Source organism: Acartia tonsa, chromosome 12 (genome assembly GCF_053477335.1).
Source record: "Acartia tonsa isolate MP-2025a chromosome 12, ASM5347733v1, whole genome shotgun sequence".
Lineage (NCBI taxonomy): Eukaryota > Metazoa > Arthropoda > Copepoda > Calanoida > Acartiidae > Acartia > Acartia tonsa.
In genome coordinates this window covers 34,211,836-34,234,774 of record NC_137271.1, presented here as the reverse complement: position 1 = coordinate 34,234,774, position 22,939 = coordinate 34,211,836, and the positions used below count along the sequence as shown (strand labels likewise).

General features: G+C 32.6%; 2 protein-coding genes across 2 annotated transcripts; both read right to left on the bottom strand.

The window, feature by feature from the left end:
• Nucleotides 1–731: 731 nt before the first annotated feature.
• Nucleotides 732–7,116, bottom strand: LOC145334617 (L-asparaginase-like). Its single transcript, XM_080180147.1, has 8 exons — nt 7,029–7,116; nt 6,034–6,085; nt 5,664–5,728; nt 5,209–5,290; nt 4,542–4,652; nt 3,586–3,640; nt 1,345–1,408; nt 732–1,047 (listed from the first exon to the last, which is right to left on the bottom strand). The coding sequence occupies exons 1-8, from the start codon at nt 7,104–7,106 to the stop codon at nt 931–933; spliced, it is 624 nt and encodes a 207-aa protein (XP_080036273.1). The 5' UTR covers nt 7,107–7,116; the 3' UTR covers nt 732–930.
• Nucleotides 7,117–7,554: 438 nt separating this feature from the next.
• On the bottom strand, nt 7,555–20,831 carry LOC145333313 (L-asparaginase-like). Its single transcript, XM_080178436.1, has 14 exons — nt 20,758–20,831; nt 19,635–19,730; nt 19,031–19,081; nt 18,682–18,743; nt 13,704–13,793; nt 12,680–12,768; nt 11,639–11,707; nt 11,285–11,379; nt 11,098–11,166; nt 10,838–10,911; nt 8,947–9,032; nt 8,373–8,505; nt 8,098–8,211; nt 7,555–7,674 (listed from the first exon to the last, which is right to left on the bottom strand). Exons 1-14 carry the CDS (start codon nt 20,777–20,779, stop codon nt 7,555–7,557), a joined length of 1,170 nt encoding a protein of 389 aa, XP_080034562.1. The 5' UTR covers nt 20,780–20,831.
• Between the last annotated feature and the right edge of the window lie 2,108 nt (nt 20,832–22,939).

Here is a 22,939-nt window from a genome sequence, read left to right as displayed (position 1 = left end):
TACTTAAAAAAAGAGGTCTACAAAAAAACCGATTGCATATCTGAATTCTATGGAAAATTTTACATCTACTATGTACTAAAAGCACCGGCTAGCTATAAAAATAAAAGTTAATACACCTTCTTTGCATCGTTTGAACTATTCAGCCAATAATCTTAATCTACGAAAAGGTAATTTTGTTTATCATCAATTTATCATACCCAGAAAAAAGAACATTGGAGTGTTTGATCAGACCCAAATTTTTTATTCTTTGGCTCAAAATCTTTTGATGCTTTTTAAATTTTGATTGGTTGCTAATAAACTAGTAGTGGTAAAACTTTTAATGAATAACTATAATCTTCAGAAAGGGTGGTTTTGTTTTTCATCATTGGAGATTTATATCAATAAATTGTCCTTTGAGCTAAACTACTCTATAGGTCACCTCAATGGCTGCATGTAGAGCGGTATTTCCGCTACACAGACTTTGCAGGTTGACATCAGCTCCAGAAAGTAGTAGGCATTTTACTCTTTTTTTTTTAAAAAAAAGAAAGCTTTCATTAATTTTCTTGTAATTTTTATAGTAGCAAAGCTTTAACATTATTCAATTTGTATGTCCGTCATTCCGCCAATATTTCTATGAGGGAAGGATGAATTTCTTACATAATGGTTACATAATTTTATTATTTCTATTTCATAATCCTTTCTTTCTTTTTACAACTACTGAACATCTGTTCTATCGCTCACTTTAACCGCTTTTCAATCCGGGATTTTTGTCATTTGCAGCTTGTGGATGTTGTCATCCTTGTTAGACAATTTCTCCAAAACTTTGGAAGCTTTCCAATGCTGTTTACTGACTTATGGCTTGTGTCACACAAAAGATGTTAAGATAAAATGTTATTCAGACTTTGATCAGGTATTAATAAAACAAGAAGGATGATGTCCAATAGTAGCAAATCACTGAAATTGAAAGCTTGCTATCCTGTTGATATCTCCAGCTGTAGCTTGTTGAATAAGAAGCTCCGCTAGGTTAGCATCATTCAGGCCAAGGCTTCCCCCACATTCGTACAGAATCTAAATCATAACAATGATGATAACAAACATAGCAAAGAAAGGTAAAGAAAATACAGTATCAGCTGTAATTAACAACTGAAATAGTTAGAAAAAAATACTCTGAAAGGTTTTGTGATCATAGGCAATTCTTAGTAGTTCTCCCACCACCAAAGAAAATTGCTTTAAATTAACGCAGGACCAGTAGCTATATTTCCCTGAAGAGTAGAGCCCAACCAATTAGGCAGTTTCCGAAATCTTAAGCTTCTGATTGACATACATTGTTCTACTTTGTATTATAGATTTAAATTATAAACTAACCTTTACACAATTTTCTTGTGCTGATTTGACAGCTGACATCAGTGGAGTATCATTGCAATGATCCCTAGACAAGCAGAGTATTTAGATACTGTAGAGTAGCATTGCTATGATCCCTATACAAGCAAAGTATTTAGATACTGTGGAGTAGCATTGCTATGATCCCTAGACAAGCAAAGTATTTATATACTGTGGAGTAGCATTGATATGAGCCCTAGACAAGCAAAGTATTTAGATACTGTGGAGTAGCTTTGCTATGATCCCTAGACAAGCAAAATATTTAGATACTGTGGAGTAGCATTGCTATGATCCATAGACAAGCAAAGTATTTAGATACTGTAGAGTAGCATTGCTATGATCCCTAGACAAGCAAAGTATTTAGATACTGTGGAGTAGCATTGCTATGATCCCTAGACAAGCAAAGTATTTAGATACTGTGGAGTAGCATTGCTATGATCCCTAGACAAGCAAAGTATTTAGAAACTAAGGAGTAGCATTGCTATGATCCCTAGACAAGCAGAGTATTTAGATACTGTGGAGTAGCATTGCTATGGTCCCTAGACAAGCAAAGTATTTATAAACTAAGGAGTAGCATTGCTATGATCCCTAGACAAGCAAAGTATTTAGATACTGTAGAGTAGCATTGCTATGATCCCTAGACAAGCAAAGTATTTAGCGCAGATACTGTGGAGTAGCATTGCTATGATCCCTAGACAAGCAAAGTATTTAGAGTAGAGTAGCATTGCTATGATCCCTAGACAAGCAAAGTATTTAGATACTGTGGAGAAGAATTGATCCCTAGACAAGCAAAGTATTTAGAGTGGAGTAGCATTGCTATGATCCCTAGACAAGCAAAGTATTTAGATACTGTGGAGAAGAATTGATCCCTAGACAAGCAAAGTATTTAGAGTGGAGTAGCATTGCTATGATCCCTAGACAAGCAAAGTATTTATATACTGTGGAGTAGCATTGCTATGGTCCCTAGACAAGCAAAGTATTTAGATACTGTGGAGTAGCATTGCTATGGTCACTAGACAAGCAAATTCTTTATATATTGTGTTATCAAGCTTAAAATCAAATCCTTTCTTGTCAAAAAAATGAAATGGCTTAGTTTAGAGATACTGGAATATAATCCAAGCAGTGGCGAACACAGGGTTTTTTCCAGTGGGTGCGTGATAAGCAATGGGAAGTTAAAGGGGTGTTTTTTTTTTAAATTAAACCCTTCGCTGTTTATGAGTGTGTGTCATACAAGCCTTTTAATGTTTTTTTTAGAGTTTTTTTTAGCTCAATCCTCTAAATTATGCTAGGTAGGTGGATTCAACTCCACTCTGCACTAAGAGATATAAGTTTTCCGGAATTGTAATGTAGGGAGTAGATTTGAAATCTGCATCAAATTTTAAGGATTTTTTATAAAATTCGTTTTTTGTATAATTCTTTATCTAAAAGCGGAAATACAAATTAAGTTAATTATTTTGGCATCTGTGATTGGTGGATTTAAAAATTCTGCGCTCTGATTGGATGTCGTACATCATTCAACCAATTAGAGCGCAGGTAGTTTAAAATCCACCTATCCTATTGGTCAAAATTAATTAACTTAAAATGTATTTTCGCTTTTAGATAAAGAATTTTACAAAAAACGAATTTTACAGTTTTTGTTAAAAAAGTACAGTAAAATGTAAAATTCAATACTTAGGTGTCAACATCTAAAACTGGTTTTAGCGCATTTTTCTTATGTTCAAATCTTCTACCTTTTGCAAGAATGGCTGCAAAACGCTTCAAAGTTGAGATCTAGAGCTAAAAATGTATACAGATACTATTAGGGGCATGTACTAGAATGTATTAAAGTTTGCAGGTCATATCTCAATCAGGGAGGGAGTACTGGCCCCCAAAAGTCGACTACTGAAAATCCAATTTTTTTCTTGCAAAGGGTAGAAGATTTGAACATAAGAAAAGTGCGCTAAAACCATTTTTAGATGTTGACACCTAAGTTTTGAATTTTACATTTTACTGTACTTTTTAATTAAAAACTTAAATATTTTTTTAATGTTCTATAAATTGCATTAAAAAACGGAGAAAATAAGCCATTAATCATTAAATTCTGATAACTATAAGTGGGGTAAAATTGCTTTCAAAAAAGTTCTCAAAAAAACACACTGTATATCTGCGGAAAGCTGTTTATAATACGATGCGAGAAATAAATATTAATTGGTAGAAAAGTTGTAGTGAATATTTGCCCGGCCCTACCTGGCATGGATATTAGCTCCTTGTTCAATTAAAAACTTCAGGACATCTTCTTTTCCTAAAATTAAATTCATCTTAGGCCTTTCATACAAACAAACCTTTGATTGCAAGATATTTGAATAGAAATAGAAGAATAGAAGCATATTCTGAACCCTTTTTTCGTCAAATCTAAGAAGGAACATTTCTAGCAGACAAAAGTATTGTTTACTTTCGACTCAAGCTGATGTGGATTCTTAAGAAATTATAGACTCGCTACTCGATAGTGAGGCAAAATTATTTTTGCGAAAAAATCATCCAAAAGCACATTAAAAATCTACAAAAATTAAACAAAATCATATGTTAATAACCCTTTTAAGATTTTATTTAATTTTTGTAAAATTTTTTTTTCGATTTTGGAGGATTTTTCACAAAAATAATTTTGCCTCACCAGCGAGTAGCCAGCCTAACTTTTTTTTTAAGAATCCACCGTTACTAAGCTTTCAAATTTAAACGAAATTTTTGGGCAATTAATTCTGATTCCGCAAAGCTTTCTACTAAGAAAATATACTGTTTACAGCTGACTTTTATCTATGTATGAAATGAAAAAAAACATGCATTCGTAACAAGATGTGTACAAAATTTCAACCAATGAAATTAAATGTATGTACCGATGCGATTCTCCTATTGGCTCAATCAGACATTCCCTCTCTTTCTTAGTACCTTTATTGATATTTGCAAGCCAAGAGGTGATGGACATTGGTAAAGATTGGGGATCAACCAGATTCAATAACAAAAATATAATTACAGTTTAGTCTCTATTGAAAATGTAATAGGGGATTACAAAACTCATATCTGCCATAGATCTTAATGAAGAGAGTTGAAAAAGTAATTTTTTAACCTTGTATTTAAATCTTTTATCAACCTCCTAACTGTTCTAATCAACCATTTTTGAGGCAGGACTTTTTTTTTACAAAACCCACCTTGATTAGCAGCTACGTGTAGAGGAGTACGTCCATCAAAATCAGGATGATTTAAATTTGCGCCATTTTCTACCAACATCTGCAGTTTGTCGATATCTCCCAGATGAACAACTAAAACATAGGTATAAAACATCTCTTTTTATATCTATCTATCTATCTATCTATCTATCTATCTATCTATCTATCTATCTATCTATCTATCTATCTATCTATCTATCTATCTATTTATCTATCTATCTATCTATCTATCTATCTATCTATCTATCTATCTATCTATCTATCTATCTATCTATCTATCTATCTATCTATCTATCTATCTATCTATCTATCTATCTATCTATCTATCTATCTATCTATCTATCTATCTATCTATCTATCTATCTATCTATCTATCTATCTATCTATCTATCTATCTATCTATCTATCTATCTATCTATCTATCTATCTATCTATCTATCTATCTATCTATCTATCTATCTATCTATCTATCTATCTATCTATCTATCTATCTATTTATCTATTTATCTATCTATCTATCTATCTATCTATCTATCTATCTATCTATCTATCTATCTATCTATCTATCTATCTATCTATCTATCTATCTATCTATCTATCTATCTATCAATCTATCTATCTATCTATTTATCTATCTATCTATCCATACCTGAACAAACTATAGAAGGAAGGAGTACATCATTGACATGTTTTCGCTCTTCATCAGATGAAACATTCAAAGATTTCGACAACTAAAAAAAGGAATAGTAGCATTTGAAAAATTGCATAAAGTTGTGAGTAAGCTTCCAGTCAAATGCGCTTATTAGGTCAAACTGTTTGGTCAACATTAATTTTTCAAAAGCTACTTTTCCCTTCATCAATATATTTAAATGCGCAATTGTGTTCTATTAAGCTTATCTCTCCTTACTCTACTTGTCTGTAAGTAAGAATAATTTCTGCAACACATTTTCTATTTTTAGATGCAGTTTTATATATCTTATAGTCTTTTATTAAACAGGGATATTAAGGGATAAGCAGATGGTCATTAAATTGATGTATACCCCCAATGATTATAAGCCAAATAATCATTTCTGTTTATAACAAAAAAGAATCAGAAAGGTTAACCTGTTCAACTAAATCGCCATTTTCTTCGTTTTGTTTGCACTTAGAAGTGTTATCAAGCATTTCACCTGTAAAATTAAGATTTTTTACTCCAAACTTTCATCTATCTTTGTAAACGACTATAAAAGATTAATTCATTATTTATTTCTTAACTTTGTATATACATATCATATTTTTGGTGCTTTCCTACACAGTGCCTGTCGAACAATAAACCCTATCCCTATTTTTAAAATTATATCGAAAATAAGAAGAGGAAGTAAATTTTTCTATGCCAAACCCCTGCGGGGTTATCCTGTACCTAATATAACCTAACCTAACCTTAATAAACAAAACAACTTTTCTGACATTACACAATGTGTCTAAAAGGATTTACCTCTAATGGATCTTTTCATAACCTCTCTCTTCTTTTCCAAACTCCACTCATCCTGTAAAAAAAACCTTGTGCTATAAAGCATAAATCTATGAATAAATACTAGCGGTTACGCCACTAGAAACCTTTAGGGACACGTAAAATGTTTTGTTTTCAACCTATGTTAAAGTCAGCTGTTTTCCAAAAAACTTAGGGGGATGGTGGTACCCTCCCCCCAAATAACTATAATCCTTCCCAGGACCAACATATGAGAAGCTACACTGTAAAGGAGAATTATATCGTTTAGGCGGTTAACGAGATCCTACGGTACACACAGAAAGACAGACAATCAGACGGATATCCTTTTAATTTATTATAAGGATACTAGCGTCTAGCATCTAGAGGGTATTTACTATATAGTAGGATAAATAAGTTGGAAAGAATTTTAATGTTAGAGGAATTTGAAATCTGAATCAAATTTTAAGGATCTTTATAAAATTCGTTTTTTGTATAATTGGAAACTACCTGCGCTCTAATTGGTTGAAAGATGTGCGACACTTAAGCTTCTCCAATCAGAGCGCAGATAATTTCCAATCCATCAATCACAGATGTCAAAATTAATAAACTTAAATTGTATTTACGCTTTTAGAATTATACAAAAAACGAATTTTATAAAAATTCTTAAAATTTGATGCAGATTTCAAATCTCCCTCTAACATTAAAATTCTTTCCAACTTATATATCTTACTCCATAGTGTAAGAAGATAGCTTAGAAATAGCCAAAAACCTTTTTTGGACCTATGTAAAGATAAGTGTACCTATACCTCTATCTCAAGGTAAAAAAGTGAAACTAATATTTTACTAAATATCATCTTTGGACCTAGATGTCGGCAAATCACATAATTTAAAAAACTAGCATAAAAATAATCTCATAAAAAGTCGTTATGTAATATGTATGTACAAATAAAACTTATTAACAATACAAAATATATCATAAGCTACTTTTCTAACAAATTTACCTTTCCGAGAACATAAGAAAGTTTTGTCAGGGCTGCTTCCGGTGTCAAATCACTTCCCTGATTTTTTATATTTTTCATAATAATTTTCAAGAATGAAAATTACCAAAACATTATCATGCTCTTTTTTGTAATTTTCAATAAAATAATTAATAAAAAATAGTTGTTGGTATATATGTTCAGTATGGCTTTGAAGCCGATTAATATCCGCTGAATTAGAATCGGTTCCCACCAATATTGAAAAATTCATGACTTTCCACAAAAGTTAAAATAATAATAATAATAAAATTAATACCAGTTTTGTTAGCCGGGCCTTCGGTTTTATCTTAAATTTTTCATTTCAATATCCGCAAAAAGCTGTCTATTAAACATTTCAATAAATAACTATTCAAATGTTGATCCTATAATTAGCGCAACTACTCTTTAACTTTGTTTTGTCAATCTATAAAAGCATAAAAATAAAGTAATTTAGCTCTCAAGGTTTCGTGATTTTTTTACTATTTTATAATTCTTTTCCTGTTATATAAGGTTAATTAGTAATATATACTTGATTTTTACATTGTTCAGTTATGAAATATTCCTGGATGACACCAATATCCAGAAGAGCCTTGCCAGTCTCGTAATCAGCACTCACTCCACCATGGGAACACTAAAAATAAATTATACTTTACGTGCTGCGGGGGGGATAAGACAATTGTCTTCATTCCGACTGATAAATGCATAAAGCTACTGCACATATCCCTTGTAAAACACTCCTAAAACTGCTAAGGAAGGTGTATAGGTAAATAATTCTCACACCTCTCTAATTCAAATGCCTAATTGAGCAATGAACACTACACTTAAAAAAATAAATTGAAAATAAGTGGTTCAGGGGGGTGGGGGGGAGTTTTCTTTGTTTGTATATTACCTTAGGTCGGGTTAGCTCAGGCGTACTAAGGTTAGGGCAATGCAGGCCCAGCGAAGATTAGACATAGGAATCAAAACTTTCGCCTCCTTCCCCTACCTTATTTGTAACTTATTTAAAAATATTGCATGATAGACACTTAATGGAAAGCACCTCAAATTATAATACCTGTGTTATAGACACAATGATAACTCCTCTTTCTGTAGCTAACTTGATGGCTTCTACCATCTCTTTCCTATTGGAGGGGATGTTGCCCCCACCATAGCATTGCAGTACAACTCCCTAAATAAATCTTTATAAAAATTCCTTAAAATTGAAAGAGAATGGTACCCTTCCCTCCCTTTCCGTCAAACAACTTGCATCATACATTAGTGTCTAAGCATATGTAAATAAATAGGAAGAACAGCCAAAGGGACATAAAAATTTAGTTCAATATTTTGTACCTGGATTGGAGGGGCTAAAAAATGTTTGACAGTATCAGTTCTTATTGATGGAAATAGCCTCAGGAGGACGACATCCCGACACATCTTCTCTTGAACAGTCAGGGCACTCAAACTACCAGACTTCCAGATGGATCTGAAATAAAGTTATGTCTCGCAGTTAGGCACAAGATAACTACTCAGTAAATATTGATATCTAGCGCGAAAGAAGCTGAACATAGCAAACCAAAGGGGCAATTATAAAGGGTATACAATTTATAAATCATTTTGTAGTAAAATACTACAAAACTTTCACTATAAATTTTTATTTGGAGGGAAGGTCTTTTTTTCTAGGGGTTATTTCTCTTGGGAGGACAGTGGTATTCTCCACAAAATAGTTATAAACCTTCCAAGGACCGGAGAACTACACTATAAACATATCAGTTCAGCAAGCAAGGTCTTTGGTAAACACAGATAGCCAAAGATCCGGTTGCTTTTATAAACAAATTTTAAATTCAAAATAAGAGAAGCAGGTTTTTCTTAAATAGGCACTTGGAGATAAACTGCCCCAAAAAAGCTCCAAATTAAAAAAGTTTACCTATGGTCTATAGAAATCTCAATACCCATTGTTGCAAGGGGTGGACAGTTAGGGCTTTCAAATGCGGCCAGAGATCCAGCACTCACCTAAAGTTGTTTTTATTACATCACTGTTCCACCCTCAGATGTAAAAACTTTATTTTAGTGTTAGGCCGAAATGACTTAACAATTGTATCTGTAAGTTCGTCTAATAACACCCTTTGCTATTTTTAAAATCTGAGAAAATTTTTTTTGCAAGAAAATTGCAAAAGTTCGCAACCTTTTTTAGCTCCACTACTTAAATTGAGTTTTAAAACTTTTCATATAAAATCATTTTTACAAAAAATATCAATAATTACTTAAAATTAAGCCGGAAAGAAAAAAATTCTCATTACACGTGTTAATTTTCATGTTTTAGGTCTTTTTGGAGGAAAGCATAACTTCTCCTTTTTTGACAATAATATATTTTTTTAACAATTCAAAGTAAAATATTATAAAACTTAAACAATTTTTCTTGAATTATCAGTTGAAAATTTCATCAAGCATGCTATTTAAGTGATGAAAATTTAATAAAATATTTTTTTGAATGTTTAGAATTACCAATTATCTACATTTAAAACAAAATGTTAACAAAATTTAAAAACATTCTAACATATAACATTCAAAAATCAATAACATTTTATAAAATGATGTTTTAAAAAACAAATCATTAAAAGGTATTAAAATGCATTTGAAATTACTTAAAATTAAAACGAGAACATCTTTTTACACTGTATTCTGTGTAATAGAGTTTAACTGACATGATTAGTAAATGAAAAATTTCCTAAACTCATTAAGCCTTTTTGTGACTATATTAAAAATAATTTATTTTGTTTTATATTGTTTTTTTTATTCAAATATTTGACAAAATTTTCCCTGCGTCAATAAAATAAAGTCAGTTTTTTACTGTTTCCAGGTTTTTCTTTATAATTTTAACAATTAAATATAATATAAATCTTCATTATCTTTTATTTGAATTATAATACACTTAAAAATGTGAAGTATAAGCTAGAATAGCACTTTTTTCAACGAATATTTTAATGACATTATTTCAAAAGAATTCCTCTTAAATATCACACAACATATGATTGGGAAGTATAGCCATTTCTTGGAGGAATAATATTTACAAAAATACTATTAATTCTGTTTTTATCAGAAGTTAAAAAATTGAACAATTCTAAAACAATGGTTGGCTGTCTAGATATTGAGTGCACTAAGACTACAGCTCTGTTCTATTGAAATAATGTTGCAAAAAGAGGGGTTCTGAAAGTATTCTACCTAATTTTTTTAAAAGAACCAACAAGTACTGTCATTATCTATTTTCTTGTCATCTAGCAGTCGATCAAATCATAACATAATTTTCATGATAAAATATTCAGGTTTCTACTTCACATTTTAAAAAATATACTGATCAATAAAATGTTCAAAATTTTACTTTGTACTAATTAAAAAAAATATGTTGTAATTCTTATTTTAAAGTTACATTTTTATCCCTGACAAAATCATAGACGACTTTTAAAGGCATCTTATCTAAACTTTTAGAAGAAAAGCTTAAAAATGTTAATTAAGTATGAAAACTATTTTCTTCGATTTTTCTGAAGTTAATATTGCATTCTATGGGTTTTTTATTATCATTTACTTATATCGAAAGTGTCAAACTTGTACCCCAACTTATTCATTTAATAAAAAACGAAGCGTGACATATCAATAATTTAAATATTGGATGAAGAAAATACATTGTCCAATGATACATTTATCAATAAATCCAAAGTGATCAAAATCATGTCTAATAAAAAGATTCTCTGTTGTCAATATTTACAAAGGGTAAGTCATTTCAGATATTCTAAAATTATTGCTTATTGATTTAAACTAACCTTTATTGTTCTGTTTCCACGCATGAGCTTATGATTAAAGAAGACAGTTACTTCTGGTATGTTATAGTTTCCAGCTGAAGAAAAGTAAATTTAATTATGTGTTTAGTTTGAATTTATCAACGTAATAGGTAAAATTGTACTTATATGGAGGATTACATCTAGATTAATTGAGGGTAAAACTAACTGAACTTGTTTAAATTAAGTCAGTTTGCATAAAATCTACAGCATTAATAAGCAAGAATGAATAAATAAACCCTTACCAAGAATTAAGGCTCCTACAAGGTTATCTCTTCCATCTGACCTAGTTTCAAACAATGGTATTTGGGAACCTAAATTTAATAAACCATCAATAAAATTTTTTAAAAATTAATAGGTTTCTAAATCTTAAATATATTGTATCATACTATATAACCAAATGAATCTTTCAGAAATTAAAAAACATAAAACCTGTCACAATTACAGTTTTTCTAAGATTTTCCAGCATGAAAGATAGAGCAGAAGCTGTGTAGGCCAGAGTATCTGTTCCATGCATAATTACAAATCTAATAAAATAACAACACTGCATATAAATATTAAATCTTGGTAATACATTATTTCCTTAATGGATATTTTAGAATGGGAAGGTTAATTACAACTCTAATGAAAATTTTTAGAGCTGCACTGCCTGCTTCAATTTACCTAAGCCAAGCTAAAATTACTTCTATTATGGAAAAATTTATATTCCCCCAAAAAACGTAATGCTTTCATACATCATTACCTGCTATTAACAAAAACTACTTCTGATATTGATTTAAAACTTACCCATCATATTGATGGTACCACGATTTGACATCTTCAGCCAATAATAGCCAATCATCCATTGTCATATTACTAAACAAATATAATTCTTTTTAAACATCATTTACCCAACCTCGATGGATATTTTGGTGCTGCTATCCCAGGGCGTCCAAGCTTTTTTATTTGGTGGGGGGTAATCTTTATTTTATAGAGGCATTTTTTTATTTGGGGGGGAGAGGTAAAAATTTAAAAATCCAAAATTTTTTTGGGGGGGAGGTAATCACCCCTTTACCCCCCCCCCCTTGGACGACTATGCTGCTTTCTATTGATATTTTTTTAATTATTATGTACAAAAATCTTCTAAAATATTAGTAAAAATCCTTTAAATCTAAATTTATTTTAAACTTTAGTTTTACTTTGTCATCTGAAGAGTGCAAACATGCATGAAACAATTTGTAATGTCTGAATAAACATGTAAAATTCATATTTTGTTTGTGAGTTAACCTCTTATAATTCTTTTTATAGATAGGAAATTCTGACTTTTAATTGTGTATTTGAATTTCAGCCTAAAGTGTCAAAATATTAACATATTCAAGTTGCTACAAAATAGCAGTAAGCAGATTGCTAGCAGACATAAACGATATAATGGACCTACCCGCTGACATGTATAAACAATTATGGTAGTGCAAAGTTTCATTACTTTAAGCTTGTTATAAACTATAATTTCATTGTTGGCAAATAATGTTTCAAATCCCTAACTGTGTATGAAATTATGAAGCAAGAAAAAGTGGCTCCACAGAATATGACGTTATACGATAGAATAGTCAATGAGAGGCCAGTTTACACCAAATGGTAAAATTTATGCTTGCCTCTCATTGGTTATTCTATAATATGACGTCATAATCTGTGGAGCCACTTTTTATAGCTTCTGAAATTATGCGCAGTAAACGGTATAGATTTTGTTATCTAAAAAATATTCTTTTTTCATCTCCTTCCGAAAGGTCGGATCTTATCATTTTGACAAAATATATTGTTTTCGGCATTTCAGGTTAGATTATTGTTCACCTGGAGTCTAATAGTGGATCATATTCTGTAATAGTATACACTACTCTTTTCTTTCCAGGAGAGGCGGGTAGAATTAGTGGCAGATTTTCCTAAATAAAGTGAATAAGAATATATTTGAATTGTCTGGTTTAACATTTTAATAGAAATGCAATTTTCTAGGCTTATATATAAAATTTTCGGCTATTTTTTTAAATTTAAATTCTATACACCATTGAGCATTCAGTATATAATTTCAGGAATAAGGTAAAGCCAACAAGCGAATCTAAAATAATATTTGGATAGCAGGTAAAATGGTCGCCAATTCTACTATGTGTTGGCCCCAGCGACAACTGAAAATCATGTATAGGTTTCGTGATTTAAAAAAGCTGCATTTATTATATAATTTACATGGTCCATGGATCTGTAGGTAATACTTTGATGAATAAAATTATATATTTGTTTAAAAAATTTAATTTATCCGGCTGTTAGAATAGATAGATGGCTGATTTTTTTAGTGTGTAAACATTCTTCTGAGGTGATTTCTTTAAAAACTTTTTGGCTCACTGCCTCATTAAAATCATTGAGTCTTGCTGAAAATTTAGATGGGATAATTTTCCCTTACTATTTTCTTTTCTGCTATTTAAGATAGAGTGCTGAATTTTTAGTAAATAATGCTAACATGTATATTTTTCTTTTTCTCAGCTGTTATTAATGTTTTCATCCTTGTTTCATACAATATTTATTTTTTGCCAAGTAAATTTAATAGTACATAATCTATAATTTTGACCACATTTTAATGGAAATTATGCCAAATACAAAGACTTTTTGTATTTTGCTCATTGTCATAACTTTTTATTGTGTTATGTTAAAGGATACAATATTTGTGGATATTATGACAGGAGAAATTTTGTCGTCAATTTAGGTTGCTAACATTGACCTTATTTATTTATCAGTTCATTCATCCAGTGGATTGGGTAAAAGTGATTGATGGAGGGGGAAGGGGTCGTTTTTTAGCCAGCTGGGAAAATCACTTTATTTTTCTTACCTTGTCCATAGTTTTGAAGAAGCGTAGTAGGGCATAATTTTCATCGTGCATAGTTATCATCTCACGAATCTTAGCTTCAAGCATATGCGGCTGAAAATAAAGACATTTTATAATCATTATTGATACATAGTGTTTTTTTAAGCGAAACTTTTCTATGATTAGGGTCGGTCCGTACGTCCATCCGTACGTAACGGAGGTTTTTTTCGTTAATTTAGGCAAGATAGAATTGTCCTATCGATTTCAAACTTTGCATAATGATTCTTGTAGTAGATAGTTACGATTTAGAAAGCGAAGCAACTCTAGAATCGTTACCAGAATGTCCGTACGTTCATTTTATACAAGTTGATTTTTAACTTTTTTTAACAACAGTTTCTTATGTGATATAATCATACGATTGATCTGATTTTTGGAGTACTAATTCAACCAATTCAACAATTCAAACAAATTCATGTATTATTTTGTCAAAACATGTATATTTATATTTTGTATATTCATTTTTGACACTCTACAAGATTTAATGTTCGTCTGTCAAACCGTTTCAGAGCTTCACTTTTATGGATGTTGTCATCCTTGTTTTTTCTTAGATTAGGAGCAGCCCCCCCCCCCCTAAGCATCTAGGAGCTTTGTATGCAGACAAGATCTATTTCATGACTGATATCTAATTTAAATAGCCTAAAACCATAAAAAGAAGAACTCAATTAGTTCATCATTAGCTGAAGATAAAAAAGTATACTACGGAAGCACAGTATTAACATTCAGGGACAAGGGAAGGCTATTCTGGCAAACAATGCTTTAGAGCTGATTTCATAGATTTCCAGTTAAAACTAGATGATGAGATTATGCAACTTTTGGCAGAATTTGATAAGAATCTCAAGCATTATTTTATTAGTTTTTGCTCACTTTACTACAAGCCATGCAAAAATGATAGTCAGAGATTAGTTCCATGTTCAGTTTTGAGATGAACAAGTTGAAAAATGCTTTTTACATATTTTATATATTTTATCTAAATCATAGACTACTCGTAAATTATATGTTTAATAGTGAATAAAATTTATTGAAAATCCCAAAGAGTGGATAGCTGTAATATTTTCAAAAATATTTAAGATTGTTTAGATATTTATCTCATCAAAAAATTTTACATAAAAAAAGTTTTTAAGACACCTATCAATAAAATTCTGAACTACATAACTATTCTTTTCCAAATCCTAAATTTTATAATATATGTTGTGGTTTAATTTGGTATTTCTTGACAACATCTTGCCTCTAATTGCGAAACAAGTTGGAGGGAAGTGTCGAAATAGGAAATGTAAATAAGGAGCTTCCCTGAAATCATAAAATGATTTATCATGTCCTGCAATATTGAACATAAAAACAACTAATCTTCTCGAATATTAACAATTTACAAACTTATTACAGAATTTAAAAATGGGTAATTTTCCCCAAAGTGCCTTGTAGAGCACAGAATCCCCCCTTTCCCCACCATTAACTTCAAACAAATTGTAAACGATCAAAGGGGCGGGGGTCCTTTTGGTATAGCATTAAGGAAACCAAAAGATATAATCTTAATAAGGAGGGGGATCAGTGCTTAATAGGCAACTTTGTGGTAAGGCACCAATATATATATTTTTTATGCTTATTTGTTATTAAGGTGTTCGTCAAATAGAATTTAGTATTTTATGTTTATTTATTTTTTAAAAGCGAAGATTTTCTATAATTATGGTCGGTCCGTAAGTCCGTACGTGGTTCTATTACAGTTAGCTGTTTCCTTTAATTTAAAAAGGTTAGAATTGTCCTATCAATTCAAACTTTACATGCTAATTCCTATAGCTGTTAGGTACCACTTAGAAAGCGCAGCAACTCTATAATCGTTACCAGAAAGTTCATTCGTTCATTTAAAACAGGCTTATTTTTTACTTTTTTTACAACAAATTTTTGTATGCTAAAATTATCCTAGTCATCAGATTTTTTGAATACTGATTCCTATTACAACAAGGTAAAGTGTTATAAGCGAAGCATCTCTATAATAAAGTCCTAAAAACGTCAATTATCTCCTTAAACAGTAACATGTATTTAATCAGTTTTGCAACAAATTTACTCACAATTTTGTAGACAAATGCATTAATATTCAGTTTATTCAGTTCTGACACTCTACTAGAGTTAATGTATGTTTGTCCTTCAATTTCAGCGCTTCGCTTATGAATGTTGTCATCCTTGTTTTAATAAGTAATGAACAATGAATTTTATTTTTGAGCTTTAAAGTAAGATGTATTTTAATCATTGAATCAATATGAAACTTTTGTCTTAACTTGCTTTAAGGGGTTAATAAAAGTGTTTGAAAATGCATCAAAGTAAAAATTTATTAAAATATTTTGTTTTTTGTCTTTAATCAGTTACAAATATTATGGAAAAGAAAAAAAATTAAAGATTTAAATTTTACGAAGTAATTAAAAATATTTTTTTAATCTCCCTACTTTTGAATTGTTTGGTAAGAATTCTTTTGTTTGTTTTGAAAAACGGTCTGCTAATTTCTTATCTAATAGTGAGGTTTAGTGATGAGATTTAGCGAATTTAAACCCTTATCTACTTTACTATAAACCCTTTTTTATAATAGTTGAATCATCCCAAACATTCAAAACTTTTAAAGGTTTCGTGAATTAGTTGCGTGATTTTAATAGAATTGTTGATCAGAAAGAACTTCCCTTGTCCCTGATTAACATTAGATTGATAGACATTTGCAATTATACCCAAACAAGGATGACAACATCTATAAAAGCGAACATTAACTCTTATAGAGTGTCAGAACTGAATTTACAAAATAAAAAATAAAAGTTTTGACAAAATTATACTTATATTTGTTGCAAAACCCTTAAATACAGAATTCTGTTTAAGGACAAACTCACATTTTTAGGACTTGATTATAGAGATGCTTTGCTTGTAATATTGTACCTTATTGTAATAGGAATCAGTAATCCAAAAATCAGATTAATCGGATAATTATATCACATAAAAAATTGTTGTTAAAAAAGTTAAAAATCAACATGTTTAAAATGGACGTACGGACATTCTGGTAATGATTATAGAGTTGAAACATTTATAAATCGTACCTAACTACTGCAGGAATCACCATGCAGAGTTTGAAATCGATAGGACAATTCTCACTTGCCTAAATTAACGAAAAAAGCTATTCGGTACGGCCAGACGTACGGACGGACCGACCCTAATTATAGAAAAGCTTCGCTTTTTAAAATACAAATACAACTTTTGGTTAAATAAATTGTTCTTGAAAAGATTTAATTTTTCTAACTGAATGCCCATTCAAATGATAACTAACACCATTGGTGTGCGTTCGATTGGGGCATTTGGGGGAGGGCAACTCCGCACTTCACCACTCTAGATTTATTTTTTACGTCAACCCACCCCCTTAAAATGCCCTGTTACAAAATGTGTATATGAAATACCCCCTCCGCCCTATAGGCCTAAGTGCACTATTTGTTTTGAGGGAAATGACCCCCACACACCCCCCATACAAAGTGCTTTGCACGTCCTTGACTAATACATACTTAATTATAATCCGTTTTATTACCTTTTCAAATATCAACTTCAAACTTTTTCACATTTATAATCTCACGTTCGTTCGTTCACAAGTGAAGCTTTTCTAAAATAAGGTCGGTCCGTCCGTCCATAACGGTTAGTTAATTTAAACAGGTTTGAATTGTCCTATCGATTCCAAAATTTAAATGGTGATTCCTGTTATAGTTAGGTACAATTTGAAACGGGATGAAACTCTATAATCGTTACTAGAATTTCCGTACGTCCATTTTAAACATGTTGATTTTTAACTTTTTTAACAACAAATTTTTATGTGATAAATTATCCAATTTTGTTTCCACTTAAATACATTTATATTCTGATTATTCATTTCTAAAACTCTACAAGTATTAAAGTTCGTTTGTCCCAACATTTCAGAGCTTCGCTTTTATGGATGTTGTCATCCTTGTTTTGTACTAGTATTTGCTGGGTTTTAATAATTTGTGATATTTCTACTATCTTTAGAAACGTAGACCTCCGGAATATATTTTTATTATTATTTTTATTTTTATTACTAATGGCCATTAGAAGCTTATATGGGCACCTAAAAGTAATTAAGGGAGAAGGAGGGGGGGGGGGCGAGGGGGGGTCAAAGGGTACCAGACACACTTATGTATTGTCTTAAAGAAGTTTTAAAAATAGTTTTGGGGGTGGTTAATTATGTTGATGTTTGGGCGATTTATCTTATGCGGGTGGAGATAAAACCTTTTCAGAACACTAAAGAAACTTCACTGTAAAGAAGAACATAACGGTCCATCGGTTAGCGAGAACTTTTCGTACAAAAAAACAGGCAGACAAAATTTTGTTAGGATTATATAGTAGCTTCGCCTCGGGAATCATCCCTAGAAGAAACAAGTACCAAATAAACACTGTTTCTAGTCATACCAATAGTACGTCCTCCAGTATACAGTTCTAGATATGGTTTACCTGGGGGGCTAGAGCTCCATCCTTGTTTCTAGTCATACCTATAGTACCTCCAGTATACAGTTCTAGATATGGTTTACCTGGGGGGCTAGAGCTCCATCCTTGTTTCTAGTCATACCTATAGTACCTCCAGTATACAGTTCTAGATATGGTTTACCTGGGGGGCTAGAGCTCCATCCTTGTTTCTAGTCATACCTATAGTACCTCCAGTATACAGTTCTAGATATGGTTTACCTGGGGGGGCTAGAGCTCCATCCTTGTTTCTAGTCATACCTATAGTACCTCCAGTATACAGTTCTAGATATGGTTTACCTGGGGGGCTAGAGCTCCATCCTTGTTTCTAGTCATACCTATAGTACCTCCAGTATACAGTTCTAGATATGGTTTACCTGGGGGGCTAGAGCTCCATCCTTGTTTCTAGTCATACCTATAGTACCTCCAGTATACAGGTCTAGATATGGTGTACCTGGGGGGCTAGAGCTCCATCCTTGTTTCTAGTCATACCTATTGTACCTCCAGTATACAGGACTAAAAAACAGAAATTTTAAAAATAGTTTAAATGACTTTTAGTTGTCTTTTAGAAGCAGTATTTTAGTTGTTATTAACCTTTTACTTTTAAAACTTGCTTAAATTCTCGGACTACTATGAATCTGTCATGAAAAAATAAAAATAATGACTGAAAAAGTTAGGAAAATAAAAGGTTGTCCCCAAATTTGCTCTTATATATCTTAAAGCTACAACAGACAGAATCGTGTTTTTTTAATATTGTTTATCTATAATTTTTGTTTTTATTATAAATTTTAAATAAATATTACCTAAAACTTTAGCCTCGTTCTTGGCATCAAAAGCGAGTGATTTTGAAAATTCTAAATAATGAAAATATATCATTAAACAACTTATAATAAAACATACTATCTTTATTAGAAATTATTACTTATGAAATATTACTTCTCAAGGACAATACAAGATTTAGTTTTTAAACAATAGTTTTATTAACTAAAAGTGCCTTACTTCTAAAATAACTATAACTACTTAGTTTTTAAAAGGGATTTCAAAATTAAACATCGATAAAGCTGCATGATATTCTTGTTTGCTACAGATTTTTATTTTTTTTTAAAACTAGGGTTGCTTTAGGGTTTTTTTTTAAGGGAGGGGGGGGGGGTGAGTTCTAGTAGGCATTTTTAGCACTCCTCCCCCAACAAATAACTTTACATTATAGCAGATGGCTAGTAGATATATTCCCAGAAAAACAGCGCCTAATTGTTTACCTGGATTTTTTGCATCCTTCCCCAAGAAAATAACTTGTAATATAGCCAGTAGTTATATTTCCAGAAAATAAGAGCCCAAATGGTGAAGGGATCTTAAGCTTCAGACAGACAGACGGATAGGCAATATCTAAATGATGAAAAAATTACTTACCAAAGCTTTTAGAATGCTTTAGGATTCTGTGGATAGAAGAATCATCCATTTTCTGCCTGGCCTTTGGAGGCAACATAAGGCCCTTTTTCCCAAGGCCTTAACAAACAAGGATGACAACATTAATAATAGCAAAGCTCAGAAACGCTAGGACAAGTGAACAATAACACTTCAAACTGTAATAGTTATTTCTCGCATCGTATTATAAACGGCTTTCCGCGGACATAGAATGTACAATTATGAGATTAAAACTAGTTTTTTTAGCCCCGGGGTGCCAAAGGCAACGGCTAAAAAAACCGGTTTTAATCTTATGATTGTACATTTTTATATTCATAGAAAGCTGGATATAATACGATGCTAGACATAGTTTTTTCATATGGATGAGAACCGGTTCATATCCACCGGATTCGAATGAATACGAGAAAAAACAATTATAATATGCCTAAATAACGATAATAGCTATCCGCTACGGACGGGTGTACCGACCCTAATTGTTGTAAACCTTCGCTTTCAAAAAGATTATAAAAAATTTTAAATCTTGTACAAAAAAAATTTAAAAAGTATCAACTTTTATAACCCTGCTCTATTATTTGTTGGCTAAAAAAACTTAAGGTACTTTTATTGAATTTTGATTGGTTGGTTCCAAACTAGTAATGTTCAAACTTTCAAACTAATGATTGTAAACTACAAAATGGGTACTTTTGTTCATCGTTATTGATGTATATAATTTTATCATCCATTGTCTTATCCCTTAAGAATCCTGAAATCTAATGCTTGTGGAATGCATCCTGCGTATTCAAATATTACAATACCACGGATTATTAGCAAAAGGGATCTAAAGGGATAAAACAGTGGCCGATAAATTGTTGTACATCCTTAAAATCATCCCTTCTGTAGATTACAATTTTTAACGTTTGGACACTCAACTCAATGAATCAACCAATCATAATTCAATAAAAGTTGTCAACGTTGTTAGGCCAGCAAAAAGTAAACGTTATCAAAAAACATTGGGGACTAATTTAATAAACAGCCAATATGTCCCATCCTTAACCTGTCAAAAGTTTATATGTAAAATTTTGCCTTTGTACCTGGTAATATTTATAATATTTGTAAAAATAAAACTTACCATTTACTGGAAGCTTGTCCATTATAGAGAAATTTACAATAGCTTCTTATTTCAAGTTGATATCTCTGGAAATTAAAATTTATAAAATAAAGTACAATGATGTCCGTCCATCTGTCTCTCCTGAGGTTAAGATCTCGGTAATTACTTAACAGATTTGGCTTTTCTTTTTGGGAATATTCCTACTGGTCATAAAAGGGTTTTAGGCTATTTTTTATGTTGTTATAGCTAAAACAATATCGACTAGGCATTTTACAAGAAATATCATTGACAACTATCCATTAGCGGTTTCCACAAAGAAACAATCGAGCATATAAACATATCAGGACATGTTAGGTTAGGTTATATCGGATACCTGATTAACCCGGTAGGGTTAGGATACCAAAGTTATACACCCTACAGGTCTTTAGGCATAGGAAAAAACAATCCCTTATTATTTTCAATTCATTTTAAGAATAAGGGTGGGGTAGTTTTCTGGGCTCACCAGGCACCTTAAGTGATAGGCCCTATTTATTTATGGCTATAATATAAAGAGGCCTTTGTTGAGGTAATATCGACATGATGACTACACGATAATAGTAATTTAAATACTTTACGTGGATATAAAAAAGTACAATTAAAAGGTTAAAACCATTTTTTAGCTCCTAGATGCCGAATCTTATGAATGTGTGGTATCCGCCGAGGATAAATGGCAGACACCGGAGTTCAATTAGATTACGGCAGTGTGACAGACGTGGACACCTTACTATAGAGAAGCTACGCTTCTCTAGCTTTCACTAGATAATGATCAACATCTATTTTCAGTTGTCACTTTATTGAAGGGTTAAGAGATACTGAAGCTATATACAACAAACAATAATTACATGGATAGGAATAAATAATCATAACATAAAAGCATAAATAATACATATACAATGGTCAGTTTGGGCAATAATGATTCCCCCATCCCTGAAAAGGGTGGGGGAGAATTAAGAATACAGTTAACCATAATAAACATGACAGATTCAATCATTAATTCTAAGCGTAGGGAGGGGGTCACTAGACCCCTTCCCCAGGACTCGGGGGAGGGCCATTGACCCTCCACCGAACCCCAGATCAGGGGTGCCATAGACATGGCTCACGGTTGCCGAATACCACAACTCTCCCCTCGGAAGGCTGGGAGGTGGTTTCCCTACCAGACTTCCGACAGTGGTTGAGGCCTTCGGCCCGCTCCTTAGGGCTAAAATATATACAAACGATAATGATTCAATGGAATCCTAGTGGTGAGTATCTTCTTAGGGTTGATGGGCTCCCAATGTGGGATAGAAGGCAGAGGCTGACTTGGGTTGGATACGTTGGTCAGCGCCGGCAGGTATCAGGTTTGCTGGTGGCACAGTTGTTGCTGGAACAGTCAGCAGTGGGGCCTGCTGGTTGTTGTTGGCAGCGGCTGGGGCACTGGCTGCCAGGTTGATTGTCTGAGCAGCGGCCTGTCCTCCTGAGGGGCCGCGGGGTCTGCCAGAGGGCGGTCCTGGCCTACCTGGGCGGTCATGCCCGCTGTCAGTTGATTTCATAGACACCATTTCCTCGGCTGCTTCCCTGCCGATGGGAATGGCATCCCAGTCCACTGAAAAGTCCCGGGACTTGGCATGGTTGAGCCTGGCTCTAGCCAGCGCTTTCCTATATAAAGCTGGATGGTACAGGAACACTTGTGATATCGCGTTCAGGGCTGCCCGGACTCCTCCCTGTGCTGCTGCCAGAGAAATGATGGTTAGGTCCCCCAGCAGTTTGAGGATCAACAACAGCAAGCACAGTATGGCTGCGCCATCTCCCCACTCGTGGATGGCTTGTCTAAATCCTGCCCAGACATCCAGGGCTGCCTCTCCTTCCTCCGCCAGTCGGTCAATGTTGTAGGACACTATCCCATGGTCTCCTGTGGCCGAACAGCTGCCTTGCTGAACGCAGGAGCCATAGGATAGGCCGGTCAGCATGGCACTCTTGTATGCTGGGAACGCCAGCAGTTGTTGCCAGTCGTTCAACTCAGCCTGCGAATACAAACCACCTGAACTGAAGTCATCTAAGGGTTCTGTCAACAACTGCTTAGGCGTATCCAGCGGGGGTGGCCTCTTCTTGGGAGCAGGGGTTAACTCTATCCAGCCTTCCTCCGCGTGCACAGTCAGGGGGTAGGTGGAGGAGCAGGGAATCTTGG